Source organism: Sminthopsis crassicaudata, chromosome 1 (genome assembly GCF_048593235.1).
Source record: "Sminthopsis crassicaudata isolate SCR6 chromosome 1, ASM4859323v1, whole genome shotgun sequence".
NCBI lineage: Eukaryota > Metazoa > Chordata > Mammalia > Dasyuromorphia > Dasyuridae > Sminthopsis > Sminthopsis crassicaudata.
The window spans coordinates 576187751-576209945 of record NC_133617.1 but is presented as its reverse complement, the minus strand read 5'-3'; the positions used below and the strand labels follow the sequence as shown (position 1 = coordinate 576209945).

Here is a 22195-nt window from a genome sequence, read left to right as displayed (position 1 = left end):
CATTATTTCTCCTTGTCCTCTCTCCCTCGTATTTCCCAGAATGAAATAAGTCTGAGTATTCTTCTATCTTTTGACCAGTTGAGTTTGTTTATATAGACTTCTTTCATATCCCTAATTATGTTGAATAATGTTCCCTGGCCTTCCTTTCTCTTTTCTCCCTAGTTATTTCTTTTCTTCTCCATTTTCATTTTTCTTTTAATGTATATATATATATATATATGTATATATACATTATATATTATATATTATACATACATATATATATATATATATGTAAACTCACAAATTAGAATTCAACTCTATGATTCCTGATGATAGAGTTCAGAGGGGACACATTTCCTCATATTAGAATGTAAGCAGACTATCCTTGTTCATTGCTTATGATTGGTCCTATATGTTTATAGTTTGGTTTCTCTGTGTTAAAAATTTCTACACAGCTCTGATCTTTCATCAGGAATTCCTGGAAGTGCTCTATTTCATAAAAAATAATATTTTTCCCTATAAGATTATATTGTGTTGCTGGGTAAAATATTCTTGGTTACAAGCCTTCACCTTTTGAAATAAGGTATTCCAAGCTCTCTACTCCTTTTATATTGGCTCTTCAGTATTTGCAATATTTTTTTGATCTATGTTTGAGCTACATTTTGCAGTTTTCATTTTAAAGTTTCTTTCAGGATAGTGGTGTATTCTATTTCTACTTTACCCTCTGGTTCTAAGAGACCTGGGACTATCTTTTTTTTATCATTTCTTGAAATGGGATATCTAGGGGATTTGGAATTTTTTGGGGGGGAAAGGAGCATGGTTTTCAACTGGTCCAACAATTTTTATATTTTCTCTCCTTGACCTGCTTCCTAGATCAATTGGTTTTGTGATGAGACCCCCGATACTTTCTTCTATGTTCTAAATCTTTTGGCTTTTTAAAAAAATTATTTCTTGTAGACTATTTTCATTGCTAGAAAGTTTTATCATGAGAATGTGAGTTCCTTGAGATGCAGGACTATGTTTTTGCCCTTCTTTATACCATATAATTTAGCCTAACATCTGGAACATAGTAAATACTTTAAAAATACTTGTCGATTTATATATTATGCCAAAATGTGCTTCCTCATCACTTCTACCCATCATACAATTAGGTGGTACAGAGCATGATGCTAGACTTGTTCAAGACCCAAATTCAATCCTTTCTTTGGATTAGATATTGTGTGGCCTAGGGCAAATTATTTAAACTAAATTATTTAAATAGGCTGAGCCTGTTTCTTCATCCGTAAAAAAAAAAAAAAAAAATGAGATTATAATAGCACTTATCTTATAAGATTGTGGTGAATTAGGTATTTTGCAACCTTTCAAGTACGTTATAAAAGCTAGAGATTATCAGTTCTAGTTTTGCCTTCTAAGTAAAGCAGAATAAAATTAATCTTTTTCACAACACTTTATAACTGAAGATTTCTATCCCATCCCTGTCTTCTTTTCTCCAAACTAAACAGATCCTTTAATTGATTCTAATTCAGCATGGTTCAAAGTTCCTTTATTATTCAGAGTCACCCTGCCTAAGACCCGTTCCAACTTGTCAACATCCTTCTTAAATGAGTTTCTCAGATCCAGCCTGAATATGCCAGACGTAGTCTGACCAAAGCTAAAAGTACATCATGACTTTCACCTCTCTCTTGTAGATACTTAGTTTGTATTAAACAAAGCCTAACAACTGAATTAGCTCGAGTGACAGTCTTACAAACACTAGATGAATAAATGTTTTTCACATCAACAGCTTCCTGAATACAAAGTTTGGACTTGAAAATTTGAACCTAAGAGCATTACATTATCTCTATTAAATTTCATTGTTTCTTCTGCTTGTTTCCCCCAATCTGTTTAGCTCTGATCGTGTTATTCAATGGATTAGTTATTCATCATGTCAGGCAAAGATTAGATAAGCAAACCTTTTCTATACCTTTATCCAAGTCAATGATTAAGATACTGAAAAAGACTGTCAAAGACAGAACCTAGTGGCATCCCATTAGAGACTTTCTTCTGGAGTGCCATAATAATCATTCTTTGCATTATGTAATTCAGTCAATTCTCTGAATCCACCTGTTATCCAGTATATAATTTCCATCTTGGACATAAAGGATATTAAAGTTTGGACTACTTGACATACTAATCTGTCTGAAATGGCATGCACACATTTTTTTTTAAATTCACACTTACAGTAAAAATAGTGAAAAATTCATATTTTTGTTTCAATAAACATATTTATTGATGAAAGAAAATATTCATAAGAGATCTTTATACTTTAAATAATGAAACAATGTAAATGTCTGATATAACTGGTAATAAGTGATAAATACATGGCAAAAGTATCACTCAAATCTCCCAATGTCTTTAAGAAAAAGCAGTATTTTATTAAATAAAATAATTAAATAATTCATTTCTGATGCAGCTGCAAAACTGATTACATATTATCTTCATACATATACACATGAAGTAGAGAAAAAAGACCTAAGTTTAAATCCTATCTTTCACACACAGTAGATGTGACCTTTCAGAGCTTTAGGCAACTCTCTAAGACTATAGATCGTAGAGAAGGTGTTTGCCTACATTGGTACAAGGATATTTCCTTCTTTTTCTTTAAAATTCCCTACACCAGTAAAATCCCAGGTTCTATCCCTATCCCTATCCTGATTTATTTTGAAAGGATAGAGATTAGACCTGTGATTTCACCAGTTAAGTGGAACCCTTAAGTACAGAAAACATTTTGTCGACGCAGGTGGGTACCTTCTCTGCAAACTACAGTATCAGATTATCACCTATGACAATTTGCCCAGGACCACATAGCCAGTATAGATCAGCCAGACTTGAATCCATGTCTTCCTGGTTCTGGGGTCAGCTCTCCAATCTACTACATAACAACAACAACAACATTTATTTGGTGCTTTAAGGTTTGGAAAGTGCTTTACATACACTATCTTATTCAAATCTAATAAGAATCCTGGGAGATGTTATTAATATCCTAATTTTACAGATGATGAAACTGAGTACAGACATACTTCTCAAAATATATTGCTGCTTTAAAATTTACACCAACTTCTAAAAATGAAAACTTCCTCTAATTATGAAGATGTATTACAGTATAGTCAGTAATTATTATAAACTTTTTAAAGGAAAAAATTTATTTGAGTCTTAACAAATCAGATCCATCCAAATTTGATATGCACCATATACCAACATTCTAAAGTCATTAATTTTATTAGATAAAAGTCTATAATTATTAGGTTTTATTTTAAAAATCACTTTACAGTTACAATGACCAAGAAAAATCAACATTTAATGCCATATGACTTTTTCTTACTAGTTTTAAAATAACATCAACCATAATTAAGAATTTATTCATTTCTGTGAAAATAAAGATTTAAATAATACTTTTAGAATGCCTGGTTTAAATAGGTGATTCTTTCTTACAGAATTAAAAACAATAACTCATTGATTTATTCCTAGAAAAACTCGATGGTTATTTAGTCCATCTCTTATAAGGAAACTGAGGCCCAGAAAAATCAAACAACTTGCCCAAAATTACAGCTTATAAGTGGCATATGATTTATGAAATATGAAATACATCACTTGATTTATCATCACAGCATACCTATGATATAGGTTTCACTCGTTATCTGCTTAAATGATGAAAATGAGGCTTAGAGAGGCCACTCAAGGAAAGTTCAAAATGCATTTAGATGCACTGAATAAGCAACCTCACTAACTTATTTTCAAAAGAGAATATGGCTGAAAATAAAACCCAGCATATTTTTTCTTTTCTTTTTTTATTAAAGCTTTTTTATTTTCAAACATATGCATGAATAAATTTTCTACATTGACCCTTGCAAAAATTGTGTTCCAATTTTCCTCTCTTTCTCCCCACATCTTCCCTACATGGCAAGTAATCCGATATATGTTAAATATGTTAAAATATACATTAAGTCCAATATATATATACATATTTAAACAATTATCTTCCAGCATATTTCTTTAAAAATAACTCAAAGGTACTGAGAATTTTTATTGCACCGTGATTTTTAAAATATCTGTAATTTTAAGGCCTCTAATTTGTATTCTTTAGTTAAAAACCCATAGGAAAATTTCCTACAATTCTGTTACATCTTGAAAACTCCAAAGTTGGTCTTCTCAATTGGCGCATTGAGGGCTGCACTAATACTGAGGCCCAGGACCAGTCTGGTATCAGCTGGGTCAATAATTCCATCATCCCACAGCCTGAAAGAGAAGAAACGATATATCACAAATAAGAATATCACCAAAAAGCTACTGCTGATATGTAATACTAAGGGAATGATTTTCTTGCCCTCACTTCCCAACATCATCTCACTGGTCACCATCTGTCTATAGAAGCTCCCTGTCTACAGAAGCAATTTTAGGTAAAACATCAACAAATTTGAACCATATTTCTAGGAAAACATTTCCTTCTTAATAATTAAATGTTCTATTAATACAAATAAGATTTGCTTAATAATAACTTATATTTAAATTCATTTCAATGCATAAAGTATCATAATATTTTTTCAGTTTATTCCCCTATGTCTGCATGTGGATTCTCTATCCATTCATTCTCATTCATCTTTACTTATTATATAATTGTAAGTAAGTGTATTCTGTGTTCTGTTATTTTTTAAAATTGCATTATTCCAGAATTCTTTGTAATCTGTATACTTGACCACTTAAATTATTTTACAGTATTCCATTATATTAAGTTACCACAATTTATTTAACTACTCCCTACTACTCCACAGAAATTACAAAATAAGTCTTATACTTTGACACATTAATTCCTTTGTCAGGAATTTTTTTAAAGTCCTCTGTTTAAAATTCATCATGACACAATTATATGTAATTGAAAAGAGGAAAAAGGGGAAGCCACCAATTTCTGGAGGCTTCTATAGATGAATAAACAAAGAAATAAATGTTAAATATCTCATCTCAAGTCACCAAAGAAATTAATAACAAGGATAAGGCACAGAAATGACTCACTATTAATAGTTCTAAAAATATTCTGCCAAAGACCTCAGTTTCCAAAGGCACATATGTGCAGATAATATAAGTGGATGCTTTCAAGCTTATATAATCTTGCTGGGGACACAAACAAGTTTGGTAAAATATTACATACAATCAGATATTAGTATTGTCTATCATCAGGTACTAGGCTACCATGGTATAGAGGATCTTAATAGATTCATAATAGGGAGGAAAAAAAACCACTTTGTATTTAAGTGATTGACAGGAATAAGTGAAATTTAAATAGGTCAAAAAACCTTCTTTTTGCCAAAAAATGAAGACCTGCTCATTTTAAAAGTTTATTATTCTCACAAGTCTTAGTGCCCTTAACTTAGTTATCAATTCCAAAAGACAAATGTTATATAATTCAAACACACACACACACACACACACACACACACACACACACACACACACACACAAACTTTTAGAAATCCACTTGTTACAAAATAAGCTTTCATTCTTTTTTTTCCCTAACTGATGGAATATATTTATTTATCATTACTAGTGGGCAGTGAACTAAATATAAATTGAGAGAAGAATAAACAAGGAAAGAAAAGAAATAATGCTTTTTTTTCCCCTTAGACTTCAGTCCAGAATCTTACTTAGAAGAAGGAAGACAAAAATATTTGCTTTAGCAGCATTCATTTGACTTAAAGGCAGGAGAAGAATATTAAAAAGGGATGAAAAATGAAGCTTAAACAAAACTTCATATTTCATGCATTTAAAGATACTGACTGAAATTCTAGAAGATGAAAGTATTCAAAAGGTAATACATCCAATATATTAAAGTTCAATCTGCCAGAGAAGGAAAAAGAAAAAGACATCAAGATTAGGTTTTTTATACAAAAGCATACGTACATATAATATATATGGGTATATAGTGATAGTTACCATTTAACTAATTTTTATTAATCACCACGTGAGATGAGGGCATGTGTGTACATGTATATAACTGTTATTTAGTAAATATTTGTTGAATAATTGCAGACAATTTTTCTAGTCAGATATATGTATCCTTTAGATATATGTAAAAACTGTACAAAATATTTGCATATATATAATTGCCTCTATATTTATATGTGCACATGTGTGTGCATGCTAATATATGATGTATAGAATCTAAGATCCTTTATATGGTCAATCAGTTATTTTTCAGTCATGTTGAACTCATGACCACATTTGGAGTTCTTGGCAAATATAGTGTAGTAGTTTGTCATCTTCTTCTCCACCATATTCTACAGATGAAAAACTAAGACAAAAAAAGGCTAAGTGCCAAAGGTCACATAGCCAATAAGAGTCTAAAAACAGATTTGAATTCAGGAAAAAGAGTCTTCCTGATTTCAGGAATGGTATTCTATTTACTGAGTCAACAAATTGCCCTATCTTTCATATAACAGACATGCAAAAAAATGTTTTCAGATAATGATGCACACCAAATACTTGAAAGGAGAAACTAAGGGGAGTGGGAGAGGAGGTCTGAAGGAAATTTGTGTTGTTGAACAGAGGGGTCAAAACTGTGACTCTAATGCTAGTGCTAAATCCTAATGTTGGTGCCATCATTCTGAGATTACCTCCAATTTATCCCACACATATCTTGTATGTATGTATATAGTATATATATATACTGGATGCTTAATAAATGCTTGCTGACTATTAACCAAAACTAGCCAAAATGAAGATCTGCCACAGTAGTACTACTGTGTTAGGATTACTAGGTGAGAACTCAGGTTGTCTGGTCAGTGACAAGGTGAGAATTCAGGTTGTCTGGACAATTACAAGGTGAGAACTCAGGTTGACTTGACAGTTCTCTGGCTCAGACCTTTGGCTTGGGCCTTTAAAGGGAGTTTACACCTTAGAAATTCTAAGAGGAGCAAGCTCATTGGTTGGAGTACTTCTTCCCAGAAGCCCTTGCATCATCCCACGCCCATTCTCTGGGAGGATAAAAGAGGACACCACTCCAGAGATAGGAGGAGTCTCTGCACTACATTAGGCTTGACGGGGCTCTCTGCAGGAAGGGAAGTCACTTCTCTGGATAAGAGTTAATGGCAACTGCCTGGAGACAACGGTTCTCTACAGGAAGAAGAATCTGTCTGAGAGATTTGAGTAGACACAGCAGATCTCTTCCCAGAGAGAGATCCGGCAGCTTCTGGAGACGACAGCTCGCTACACTACTGGAAGATGATCTGTTTTATTTATTAAAGGTCTTAGGATACCTTCAATTCTTATCAAAGTAATCGTCATATTCTATGCCAGAGAATAATTTTAACACTTATAGATTCTGTTACTTTAATTTTATTTATATAAAACTAAATAATACAAACAGTATGTCTAGAAAAATATTCACCTGTTCATATATTCATTCAATAAGATTGTTTTGATAAGATGTGAAAGATGAGACTACTCCTATGGATAAACCTATTTGATCATTTTCATGGTGCCTCGTACATATTTATAATGCATAATTATAATGTATAATGTTTAGGTACACTTTAATTACAAAATAATTTAAATTGCTGGTCCTTTATGAAATTCTTAATATTATAAAGAAAGCTTTTCTTAACTTTTGATACTATTTTAAAAGATTTCTTTTTTTAAGAGACTATTTGTTTTTTATTACCAACCTCTAAGGTCTAGCACTAAGATGGGGAAATGTTGCTTTTTAAAGGTTATTAGGGGTGACAGTTTTCCTTTTGTTTAAACAAACTTCCTTCAGTGTCAGAACAGAACATCAATTATTAATTCACCTATTATAGTTTTGACAGAACATGAATCAAATCCAAGCTCATAAAACATTCATAAGGAGGAGTTCTGAAGTACATCAGCAAATAGAAGAAAACTTCCTATATAATTTGTTAGAATAATTGATTAAACTTGTCCTCTGAAATAAACAAATTAAAATAACACAAAGAGAACAAGGCTGGTTAATGCTGCTCATTAATAAAAGTTGCTCCAGGTAAGAATTTCTAATATTAATATTATCCTTGATTAAAGTTTGATTAGAAAAATAGCTAAGAAGACAATTGACATCTTATTTGAATAGGCTATTAGAATTGAAGATAACTAAATATGCTATGACAACAGATGAGTAAAGAGCTTTCTGAAAGATCAGTATCAATCAATCAGGACCAGGTTCCTGATCCAACCTAAGTCTGAACAGGATAAGAAACTAACACATCACTAACAAATAAGTAAAACAAACAAACAACAAAAATTAAAGTTCAGACTTCAAAAGGCTTGAGGCAGAAAATTTCTCAGGAAAAGAAAGCTTATCCAAAGCACAATTTCCTCTCATATCCTAATTTTCTAAATATCCTAAATTAAACAGGCTGTGAGCACCTAGTGATGCTTGACAGAATGACAAGATTGACCTGACTGTCTTTTGGATGTCTATTTCTAGAGGAATCTTTGAGACTTTTTTATTCCCCTCCTCTCGATATAATCCATTTTTAAAAAAAAATGAAGATTCATCTGTCTTTAAGAATTACTGTCATGCAATTCCAAAGAACTTATGATGAAAAATGCTATCCACCTCCAGAGAAAGAACTAATGAAGTCTGAATGCAAATATCTAAGAATGCTTTTTTAAAACTTTATTATTCTTGGCTTTTTGATCTGTCTCCTTTTGCAACATAGTTAATATGGAAATGTTTTGCATGACTGGACATGTATAATCTTACATCAAATTGCTTGCCTTCTCAAGGAGGAGGGAGGAAGAGAATAACGAACTCAAAATTTTTTAATGAATGTTAAAAATTGCTTTGTGTAATTGAGAAAAAATAAAATTAAAACTAAATATGAAAAGAAAAAGAATTAGTCATGTTAAAACTTTTTTGAAGCAATCTTTAGATTCCATATTAAAGAACTGCTTATTTCAAAGAAAACAACTCAAAGAGAGAGGCAAGAGAAATGCAAATTAGGCAATTTTCCTCACAAAAATATATCTCAACCCTACCTGTCAATCCAACCACAATCATTTGAGTAAATTATTGTAGATGACTAAAATATACATTGTATGTTAAGTCTCTATAACCTCAGGGTCCCATATTCTTTCTCTGTTTCATTAACCAGTGTAAGGAAGAATAAAGAGATTTATTTATGTAGGAACAAGAAAGAAGAATAAATTCAAGATATGCTTGCTTTTTATTGATGATAAATCAAAAAGAAAAAAGCTTTTCATTCAAATCATCTGTATTCTACATAGTTTATTTTCCTTCTGTCATTTAAAAAAAACTTTTTAAGTCTTCCCAAGTATACAGAATAATCTAATTTTTAAAGATGTAAAAAATTATTTTCATTTTCCATCTGTCCAAGGGAAAAACATAAGACACTGAGCTTGAGGCATTCTTCATAATATTTGGAATCAAATGTTCCTGGAGACCTTCAGCAGCTAACCAGAGGCCTTAACAAGAGATCCTTGACTTCTGATTGGAAGAGACAAAAATAATTTATTGCCTCATGAAGAGGCATAAGAAACAAACAGAAAACACTGCTACGATTCTATAAGTTAATTAAATGACAAATGGACATTGACTGCAACCAGTAACCTTGTGAATTTACATGTACACTTATTAATAAATTTCAATAAAGCACTCAACCAAGCTATAGTGCAAAGTGTGACAAAATAAAAATGAAGTCAAAATTTTTATCTAATATTTAATTTTCCCCAATAACATGTAAAAATAATTTTTAATATTTTTAAATTTTGAGTTCCTAATTCTTCCTCCTCTCCCTTCCCTTGCTCCTTCTGAGAAAGCACGATATATTATGTAGGGTACACATATTCAGTCATACCAAATATACTCCTTATTAGTCATGGTGTTAAAGAAAACACAGATCATGTATTTTCAAAGACATCATAAAAGAGGGAAAAGTTTCCTCATACAAAAATATTTGTAGCAGCTCTTTTTGTAGTAGTAAAGAATTGGAAAATGAATGGATACCCATCATTTGGGGAATGACTGAATAAGTTATGGTATATGAAGGTAATGGAATATTATTATTCTATAAGAAATGACAAGCAGGCTGGTTTCAGAAAAACCTGAAAGGAGTTAAAATGAACTGATGCTGAGTTAAGCAAGCAAAACTAGAAAAATATTGTTCACACCAACAGCAAGAATGTGTGATAAATTATGATAGACTTAGTTCTACCTCAGCAAGTCAATGACCCAAGGCAATTCCAATAAACTTTGTATGGAAAATGCCATCCAGGAAGAAAAAGAAACTATGGAAACTTGACTATTTTCTCCATTTTTTTTCCTTTCTCAAGGTTTTTCTTTTTTGTTCAGATTTTTCTCTCCCAACATAGTTCATATGGAAATATATTTAAAAAAAAAACAACTTTAAAAAACAGACAAAAAAAGTGTTTTTAAGTATGCTTCAATCTGCCTTCAGATCCAATCAGCATTTTTCATTTTAAGTTCTTCAGAATTAAATTTGATAATTATTTTACTGAGAAAATCCAAGTCATTCATACTTGATCATCATACAATATATCTGTAACTATGTACAATGTTCTGCTTCTGTTCACTTCACTCTACATTAATTCCTGTAAGTTTTCAGGATTTCTTTGAGAGCATTCTGCTCATTATTTCTTATAGCACAATAATATCCCATCACAATCATACCACCACACCTTTTCAGCCATTCCACAATTGATGGGCATTCCCTCATTTTCTATTATTTGTCACTATTAAAAGAGTTGCTATAAATATATATGTATGTGTATGTCATTTTCCTTTTCTTTTTTTTTATTTCTTTGGGGATAGACTTAGTAGTGGAACTGCTGAATCAAAAATATGCATAGTTCTTTAAACCTATGGACATAAAACCAAACTGCTCAGGAGGAAGGAATTTGTGACCAAAGGAGAACTAGAGATCATTATTGATCACAAAATAGAAAATTTTGATTACATCAAATTAAAAAGCTTTTGAACAAACAAAACTAATTGCAAACAAGATTAGAAGGGGAAGTAACAAATTGGGAAAACATTTTTACAGTTAAAGGTTCTGATAAAGGCCTCATCTCCAAAATATACAGAGAATTGATTCTAATTTATAAGAAATCAAACCATTCTCCAATTGATAAATGGTCAAAGGATATGAACAGATAATTCTCAGATGATGAAATTGAAACTATACCCACTCATATGAAAGAGTATTCCAAATCACTACTGATCAGAGAAATGCAAATTAAGACAACTCTGAGATATCACTACACACCTATCAGATTGGCTAAAATGACAGGAACAAATAATGATGAATGCTGGAGGGGATGTGGGAAAACTGGGACACTAATGCATTGTTGGTGGAGTTGTGAAAGAATTCAGCCATTCTGGAGAGCAATTTGTAACTATGCCCAAAAAGTTATCAAACTGTGCATACCCTTTGATCCAGAAGTGCTACTACTGGGCTTATATCCCAAAAAAATACTAAAGAGGGGAAAGGGACTTGTATGTGCCAAAATGTTTGTGGCAGCTCTTTTCATAGTGGCTAGAAACTGGAAAATGAATGGATATTCATCAAATGGAGAATGGTCGGGTAAATTATGGTATATGAAGGTTATGGAATATTATTGCTCTGTAAGAAATGACCAACAGGATGAATTCAGAAAGGTTTGGAGAGACTTACATGAACTGATGCTGAGTGAAATGAGCAGAACCAGAAGATCACTATACACTTCAACAATAATACTGTATGAAGATATATTCTGATGAAAGTGGATATCTTCAACATAGAGAAGATCCAACTCACTTCCAGTTGATCAATGATGGACAGAAACAACTACACCCAGAGAAGGAACACCGGGAACTGAATGTAAAGTGTTAGCACTACTATCTTTCTACTCAGGTTACTTATACCTTCGGAACCTAATTCTTAACGTACAACAAGAAAATTGGATTTACACACATATATTGTATCTAGGTTATAGTATAACACACGTAAAATGTATGGGATTTCCTGTCATCTAGGGGAGGGAGGGGAAAATTTGGAAAAATGAATACAAGAGATAATGTTATAATAAAAAAATTACTCATGCATATGTACTGTCAAAAAAAATTTTATAATTGTAAAATTAATAAAAAAAAAAAAGTAAGCATTCTTTCCACCATACTATCCTCAGACTAAAAGATGCATTCCGGATAAAATCTGAAAAAGGAGCTAGAAAAATGAAGAGAGGCAGTTGGCCAAAGACGGTTTTTAGATATCTATGACTAAGTGACAATTCTCACAACCGTTAAAATCTATGAAACTGCTATCAGACCAGCTATTTTTAAGCAAATACCTTGCACTGGAGTAGTAAGGACTTCCTTCTTCTTCAAATCTCTTAATGATAGGTTCCTTTAAAGCAGCTTCATCTTCACTGGAGAACTGAAAGAAAAAGAAACTCAGGTCCATTCTATCAACTATACTATATGGTGAGAGGTCTGGTTTAAAGACTCTGAAGAACAAAATGACTACACATTATAAGACAAGTTATTATGCAAAATCATTCATATCATTTAACTTCTCAATACTCTGATGTAATCACATGTCTAATTATTTTTTTAAAATCATTGTAAATTTGTTAATCTTTCTATGAGTGCTACCTGTTGCTGCTACAAGGGATTGTGTAAAAAGCTGGGGACTCAGAAACAAAACAGTCCCTGCCCTCAAGGAACTTATATTCTACTGGGGGGCAGAGGATACAATATAATTTGAAAACAGGAAAAAAAACCACTAATGGAGAGAAAGGCCTCAAAATAAGCTAAGAAATCTCAGAAGTGCAAGTGCAGCAGGAGTACATTCCAGAAAATGAGGGATAATCTGCAAAATCTGCAAAAGGAAGAGAGGAGAAGATAAACTTGGAGAATAATAAGTGGGCCAGTCTGAATAAAAATGTATGTGGCATAAAATAACATGGAATGAGTCTAGAACGGTAGGGTAAAGCCAAATAAATAATAAAAGGCTTTAAAAGTTAAGCTGCAACTTTTCTATTTATACTAGAGGAAGTGGTGTACTGATAAATGTTTAACACTACAAAAATAATTGTATAATACGCACACATGCACATGTACAGGCAAAAATTTATCAAAAATATTCCTGGTATAAAGAATCCCTAGCATACAATTTACAAATAATAATTAAACATATAATACTCTTTATTGTATGTGTGTGTATATATGTGTATATATATATATATATATATATATATATATATATATATATATATATATATATATATATATATATATATATATATATATATATAATTTATTCTCACAGGATGTTTTCATTGATTTTCACCAAATTTTTATGTACCCAACTTATGATTGCAAATCAACCACAATTTAACAACTCTGCTAACTCTTTTTCCAATAAATATAATGTCATTAAACCTGATATGTCATCGACTATTAGATTATTTCTTACCCTCATAACAAATTACATTAATTACACTGAAACCTTTTCAGTACTCCTGAACACAGTAGTGCTAATTATCCTTTGAACTTTTTGTATAATTGCAGATGTTCTGATATTGTTTGAGACTACATTATGTACAAAATCCTGAAAATTGTTCAAATCAATTTCATGTGTTAAAATTTCACTTAACTAATAAAATTTTTCACTGACTATTCATGGGATAGTTAGTTCTTCATAAGTCATAGTAGATATTCTAATAAATCAAAATAATTTCAAGTGCTTTTATAATTTTTATCTGATAAAAGACAGAAGTTCAATGTGTTGAATGATATTTCTAGTAATATATTCCTAGAAAGAACATTAAATATATTATTTTTACTACAAGGAATATCTCTAAATATTTCTGATTTAACCAAATCTTCAAACTGAGATTGATGTTCTCTAGTATGAATCTTTAAATTTCCCAAAGTTCTTAAGATATGTTTGAGCAACTTCTGAATGTTAATAAATTGTTAATAAAAATGTTAATCACTAAAGCAAAGTCTTAACAAAAAATAATGTTAATTAATTGCTTTTCAAAACCAGAATAATCAAAAGAACAAGAAAATGCATGAAACACAGCATATGCATACCATACATTAGTTGCAGCTCATAACCTACATGACACCCATCTTGGTCCCAATAGTGTATCCATACTAAAAACTCCAAATTATTTAGTTAAAATTTTGAATTCTGTTTAATTTTTTCATTAGATTGGTAACAAAGAGAAAAAAAATTTATTCAGAAAAAATTTAAATGATTAGTTTATTTTAGTTGAGATATTGAAATATCAATTAATATTTATAAGCAATGATTAAAACAATGCAAAATGATTCTTTTAGAAGAATTTTCTAAGAACTTATAACTACTCCAGATCTTCTTCCCTCCCCGTATTAGCAGCATCAGAAGAAAATTCAATTAAATTCACTTTCAAATATTCATCATTAAAGCCACAACCATTTAAAGAGACAAAGTATTGAAAACATACTCTGCTATGGTTACCATGAATTACTCAAAAAGAATAAAAAACATTACCAGTGCAGAGCTGGCTGAATTGCCCACTGTCCACATTTAACAACTGGCTCATTAAATCCTTGAAAAAGTAATGATTGGTTTTCATGAAATGGTACAAACTAGTTCTAGCACACCACTGTCTATATGAAACAGGAAGCCACTGAAGGTTAGTTAACACAAAAGAGTGCTATGATCAGACCTGAGCTCTGGAAAACTCTATGGAAGACCTATTAAAGAAGGAAGTACCAGAAGTAAGGATTCTAAACAGACTATGACAAGAATCCAAGCAAGAGATAATAAAGGCTTCTAAAGTAGAGAAGTAGACCATGTAAACAGAAAGAAGACAGACTTTAGAAATGTCATAAAGATTCAATGTAATCATTTTTCAGTAGTACTCAACTCTTTATGACCCCAGTTAGGGTTTTCTTGACCAAGATACTAAATGCTGTGCCATTACCTTCTCCAGCTCATTTTATAGATGAAAAAACTGAGACAAATAGGTGTTACACAGTTAGTAAGTATCTAAGGTCACATTTCAACTCAAGAAAGTAAGTCTTCCTAACTCTAAGCTCAGTACTCTAAGCACTATGGCACCACCTAGTTGCCCTTGTCATAAAGGTAGGTATCAGATAATAATAAGAAACTATCAAATATTTAATTAATTTTTTAATTGAGATAACAAAAAAATTTAATTGAGAGTAAAAAATATAATTGAGAATAAAAAAAAAACATTCTATTTGACCATATTGAATTAAGAGTATAATTCACCTGTAATAAATGCAGAATCCTCCTAATTGTCATATCCTTGAAAATGTTTTAAATAGGAATATAAATCTAGAATTGAAAAGGACTACAGAGGTCATCTAGTCTAATGCTCTCTTCTTACAAATGAGGACACTGAAGCCCAAGGTCACATAGTAATAAATTCATTTTGAAGGATGATGAAGGTTACTACATATCTCCTGACAGAGGAGGAATGGAATCAAGGTGCAGATTGAAAAACGTATTTTTTGATATAATGTGTAGAATTGTTTTGATTACCTGTGCATCTCTGTTACAAAGATTAATTGTTTCCTTTTTTGGGGGATGGTGGAATTAGAATGAGAAAGAGAAACTAATGATAGTGTTGGCCCCTTCCCAGCAAAAAATAAAAAAGAGGAAGAAAAGAGGATGATTGAACCATTTTTAAGTGTGCAGAAGAAAACAGAAGGAAATTCAAAGAAAAATGAGATCATTTGTTGTTGAATTTTCTTTTTAAAAAAGTTATGTGTTTAACTCTTTCTATTTTACATTGTATATAAAAATGTTATTTTTTGGTATTTGTAAAGTTCAGAATAAAAATTTTTAAAGAGGATTTTTCTGTTCTTCTATTTGTTTGTATTGCTTTAAAGTATTTAGACATAAAAGACCTTTGGTAGTAAAATTTTGGAAGATGGGCAAAAATTTGCCACAGCTAGAAAAAACAAATGAGTTCTTGAATCATTCTTCAAAATGAGCTTTTCTTTTATATTACTGAACAATGGATTCATTAGTTAAATGAATCTGAAATAAGAGAATCTTAAAGCCTCTTAGAGCTTTCTGTTTCCTGCATAAATTGATCATAAATATAAGTGATGAATAGTGAGGAGGGGAAGGATAAAGGAAAGGGAAGAAAAGAGAGAGAGGAGTAAGTGGAGGAGAAAAAGAGTTACAAGAGAAGCTAAATCAATTCTGGCAGTCACTCATATTGAGAAAAAAAACTTTCTGACTGAGAAGTTTCAGAAACATGCATAGTCAATCATGTTACATCTTATTACTAAAACTCAACACTTTTAAGTGTCATAAGTAAAAAAATTATTTTAAAACTTCAGCAGAATCTAATAGAAATATAAAAATAAGAAACCTTTCCTTTTTATTTGGTATGTCAATAAGGTTCCACTACTGTTTCAAAGCACCCTTACGTATACCTTTAAAGCTTAATAAAATCTTCAGTTTTCATCATTAACTAACATCATTAATATATATTAACTCTCCTACTCTTCGCATGCTTAAACATATTGTAAAGCAAAATTAAATAATACCAATTAAATTTATTTAAATCTTACTAAGTACAAAATATTAAGATACAATTAAACTCTATTATGCTTCATGCCCTAATTTTCAGAAGTTTTCTTAGAAATTCTAAAAGTTTTGCAATTGAACACTGCCATTGAAAGCAGTGAAAAATAAAAGGATTTTTTACCTCTTTCCCTTCTCTCGCTTTCTGGTCTCTTGCTATTGTGGCTAAAACATTTGCAGCTTGTTCTCCTCCCATCACTGAGATGCGAGCATTTGGCCACATGTAGAGAAATCTTGGACTTAAAAGAAAAAAGTAGTTAAATATAAACAATGTAGAACAAAAAGATCTTTTTCTACCTAAAAATGGTAGGTAAATTTATTCTTTTTCTTCAAATATAGTAAAAGTCTTTGTTGACTTTTTTATTACTTATCAACTCCTTAAATTATACTTGTACATAGAAGCAACATGAAAATCTTAAAATGCTTCCTTTTTTATTCCCTTTCCAAAAATCTAATAAATAATTCTCTGTTCAAGAGGCAAGAGACATTACATTCTGATCAACAATTATAACAATTCAAATTTCATTACTATCAAAACAAAAATCTGAAAATAGCAAAAGTTACTCTTAGTATAGAGATAAAAGAAATATTCTCTAAGAAGCATAAAAATAGCAATTAAAAATAAAGCTTACAACACATGCTTCAGGAACTCTTTCATATAACATTCAGTTTCACCCCAACACATAATAATACAGACAGCAGGCTTGGAAAATCAAATTCATGTCAGGACCAGTTCATATTAAAAACCAGTTTGAATAAAAGGACACATTGTAGACAAATGGGAAGAAGTAGTCTGTTTCTGTATTTGCCCACTTACGAGTATGATCTGCCACACATTCCATAATTTCCAGCCCCATAAGATCCTCCAATGATGACGGTAATTTTAGGTACATTGGCACAGGCTACAGCAGTCACCATCTTGGCTCCATCTTTTGCTATTCCTCCAGCTTCATATTCTTTACCAACCATAAATCCTTAAGTAAAAGAACAGAAACAGAATCTCAGGATGATGAAATTAATGAACAAAATACTGCCACATAATTCAATAAACATTAATTAAGCACCTACAACGAATGGAAGGAGATGGAGAGGGAGGGAGACAAATATGTAACACAAGGTTTTGCAAGGGTGAATGCTGAAAACTATTTTTGCATATATTTTGAAAACAAAATCCTATTATTAAAAAAAATAAAAATAAATATTTTTAAAATGATAATAAAATAAAATCTAAAATCCTAGTAAAAACGAAAAAAAATGAATGGGTGTCAACTTTGGAAGCTAACTTCTATCCCTGGGGATCCACATGTGGCCCTACATTTTTTGAAATTTTTTGTTCTGACATTTACCAAGTCTAATGATAACATGAAGTTGTGAGAGACTGCTAATATGTTGGACAAATGAATAAGGATCAAAAAAATATTTATATAATTTACAAATAAGAGATTAATATCATAAGATTAAATTTAAAAGGGATATATATAAAATCCTAAATATGGGTTACAGAAAATCGACTCCAGAAGCATGAGGAGCCAAGAGGTCTGGTAGAATATAAGTTCAATGATATAATATGGCAGCTACAAAAGCAAATGATTCTTTAGACTTCCTGAACAGAGGCATCATTCCTGGAACAAAAGAAGAAAGAGTTCTGATGAATTTTGCCTAGAGCAAATGATACTTGGAACATTTGCTTGTGTTGTTGTGTTATACTTGAAGAAAAGCATTGAATATATAGTTTCAAAGAAAAGGAAAATAAAGGCCTTCAGGTCAAATATATAAGAATCATTTAAAGAAATTATGAATTTCTGCCCCCATTTATTACAGAGATTTATCAAAAGAACTAAATTTTCTAGTTTTAAAAACCAAATGGAATAATATATTATTTCATGCCAATATAACATTACTGAACTTGGTGTTCAAAAATTACAGTCCTCTTAGAAGAATAAAATAGGTTTCCAATTTCTTTTGTAATAAATAATTCATATGACATATAGAGTGATAGTCAAACAACCTGAGAAAGGTATTTCCTTCATTAAAAAAAATTGTCAGACAATCATGTTTTCGTCTTGATGAAGACAGTACAATATAGTTGTCTGAGGAAAAAAAACTATGGCAAGTGAGTCTGGGGTTTCTGGTATTAACTAGCAGAGTTTAAAAATATTAATTATAGCTTCAAAAATGCCCTCTTTAAACTTAGATGAAATAAAAATGAATGTTTTATAGAGACATAACAAGTCGAAATTTTTAAGTAACTGACAAAGTCAAACTGCAAACAGTATGCTACTTCTTATTCAAAACTCAAGGAAAGATGTGGTAACATTAGAGATACCCTCTAAATCATTCTTTTATTATTAGCATTGAAGAAATTTCTAGACCACTTATGTATTATTCATTATAACACAATAGATATGTACCTATATAGTAGGTCACGAAAGAATAATTATTTTCCTCATAGTATTTAAATAGTTCTTTTGGATAAAAAGGTTTCATTCTAAAAGTTCATGAGTTAAGTCATCTGTTCAACACATATAATTTCCTTTCCAATGAAAATAATGTTATATGGTTCCTAAGTAAAAGTCTCTTTAAAAAAAATAATGTGGTTTTCCAATGAGATCAAAGAAAAAAAGAATTCATATATACAAAAATACTTCTAAGTAGTATTTTTTGTGGCAGCAAAGAACTGGAAACTGAATGGCTGAAAATTTGGGCATGCTTGAACAAGCTGAAGTATATGATTTCAGAAAAAAAAGTTATTAACTGATACAAAAAAGTGAGCAGAATTAGGAGAATACTACACACAAGAAAGCAATAGTGTAATGATAATCAACTGTGAAAGACTTAGCTACACTGATCAATATAATGATTCAAGGCAATTGCAAAAGACTCATGATGAAAAATTCTATCTCCAGAAAGAAAGCTGATGAATTCTAGTACAAAACAAAGGATATTTTCCCATTTTATTTTTCTTACTTTTTTGGCAACAAAATTAAGATAGAAATATATTTTGTATTATTTCACATATATAATGGGTATCATTTTGCTTGTCTCCTCAATAGTTAAAGAAGAAGTTGAAGAAAGGGAGAGAAATTGGAACTCAAAATTTTAAAAATGAATGTCATGGGGAAGCTAGATAGTGCAGTAGATAAGAGTATCAGCCCTGAATTCAGGAGGACCTGAGTTCAAAGCCAACCTCAGACATTTAACACTTCCTAGTTGTATGATACTGAGCAAGTTGAGCAAGTCACTTAAGCCCAATTGCCCCCAAAATATTTTTTAAAATAAAAATTAATGTTAACAAAATTAAATGAAGATAAAAAATTTAAAATAATAATACACCATATGGCATATGAAAAATGATAATTTTACAATAGCATTTTTGTTTAACAACAATAGTAGTATATATAAACCAAATTAAATGATGAATTTTAGGTTTAATTAGAAAATGACAAAAAAATGGCAACTTTCACAGATATTCTTAAGGGAATTTCTGGGTACCTTTAAGAATCTTAAAGGATGAAATTGGTAGTTCTTTAATAATGATTCATAATGACTTCGCTTTTCCTAGACATATATCTATTCTTCTTTTCCCACAGAACTACTTAAGCTTATCAATCATGATTAGATTAATAATATAGCTCACAGAGGGAATAAAATTTATGTTACCCCTAGTGAAAGAAGGGAGGAGACAACCATTTATTAAATGCCAATATGTGCCAGGCACTGTGCTAATCATTTTACAATTATCTCATTTGATCCTCACAACAACCCTGGGAGTCACACTGCTTCCTCCACACCAAGCAACAAGCGGGATTTTGCCAGCTCAAGGAAGCTGGTTTCCTATGTAGAAAATGGAGGAGTTGGAAAAGCAGCCTCAGTGGGAATGGAGAGATGAGGGCATTGTCATTGACTATTCATGCACATTGTGTACATAAAACCTTGTTCTCAGGGGCAGCTAGGTGGTGCAGTGGATAGAGCACCAGTCCTGAATTCAGGAGGACCCGAGTTCAAATCTGGTCTCAGACACTTAACACTTCCTAGCTGTGTGACCTGGGCAAGTCACTTAACCCCAGCTCAAAAAATAAAAAAATAAAAATAAAATAAAATAAAACCTTGTTCTCATATCCTCAATTGTTTATGCCCTCTTTCCTGCCCCTCCCCATCTGCAAATTCACATAAACAGATCAGACAGATGCGCTATATGTGTACAGATATTCTATTTTTATATATGTACATACATATGGTGTGTGTACATGTATACATAATTATTATGTATTAAAGATACATATAAAAAAGATATATGTACTTGTATATGCTTTTTGAATATGCTTATTAATGTAAATGCTGTCTCTTCCAATAGAATATTAGTTTATATATTAATTATATATTAATATAATATTATTTAGTTTATATTTAACATATTAACATGTATTAACAGTTTGGGGGGAAGGGGAAAAATTAAAAAATTTTTTTAAAAGCTTGCTGAATAATTTGCTATTCAGGTATTCATGATGGACAGGAGAAAGTTGATTCCTCAAAATTGTTAAGATTCAGGTAGAAAGTGTTATAAAGGCATTCTAACAAATCATCAAAACTGATCAAGGCATTTTCTCACCAGTAATATTCTGAAGAAAAAGAAGAGGAATCTTTCTTTGGCAGCATAATTGGATAAAATGAGTTCCCTATAAGAAGAAGAAAAAAAATTTAATATAATTATTATACAATTTAATTATCACTATAATTAATTGCAATTAGAAACAATTATAAATATATGCTTCCTTCAAAACAAAACAGGACAACCTAGGGGAAAAGACAAAAATTAACTCCACCTTATTTATCATGTTTAACAGCATATCAATAACAATATAGTTATGCTAAACGTTATTAATCCATTAGAAGTAATCTTTTTCTGATGTTGCTAATGAAATTATGCATCAACTCTCTTATAGCCACATTTTTAACATACAATACGTATATGCAAGACATCTGACCTACTGGAGATAAAGTCCTGAAGAAAGATTTTTTTTTTTTTATCCTTTTCTTGAGGGTTCGATAAAAGAGTTTTTGTGTAAAAATAACTAGTCATACTGTAGCTGGCTCCAAATTAAGAATGGCTTTTACATTTTTAAATACAATAAAAGTTTAGACAAAAATGTAAAAACCATTCTTGACTGTGGCTATACAAAAACAGATGGTGGAAGTTTTCCAATCCTGGTAACTTACCAATCAAGTTACTGACTTGGACAAATAAATCACCAGCTTTTTCATCTGTACAACACTTTCTTGATCTACAGAACATTTCTACACACACTATCTACCATCACAGGTAACCATGTTTCTCAATAAATGATATACAAAAGACACATCTGAGAATCATGATGCACAAAACTTGATTACTAATGGAGTACCTTCATATTTTAAGGTAATATGGGAAAATTAGCAATGTGACCAAAATCATGCCTGCTCCCTTCCCCCTCCCAATATGTTTTGGCGTCTGACTTGAATATTTCTGCTATTGGTGCCAATATTCTTTTAGTTAAAACAGATCTGAAATCTCAGGCATCTTGGATTCCTCTCTCCCTCTCCTCCCATATCCA

The 22195-nt window shown here is 31.1% G+C and overlaps 1 protein-coding gene across 1 annotated transcript in view; it reads right to left on the bottom strand.

Moving 5' to 3' along the window:
- Positions 1 to 2226: 2226 nt before the first annotated feature.
- MCCC2 (methylcrotonyl-CoA carboxylase subunit 2) overlaps positions 2227 to 22195 on the bottom strand; it is a gene marked incomplete in the record, with an annotated part of 97316 nt that continues 77347 nt past the window's right edge. Inside the window, 5 exon segments of the mRNA XM_074282204.1 lie at positions 2227 to 4257; positions 12337 to 12422; positions 16729 to 16843; positions 17422 to 17578; positions 21214 to 21280. Of these exon segments, the coding sequence (XP_074138305.1) occupies positions 4140 to 4257; positions 12337 to 12422; positions 16729 to 16843; positions 17422 to 17578; positions 21214 to 21280 (543 nt within the window).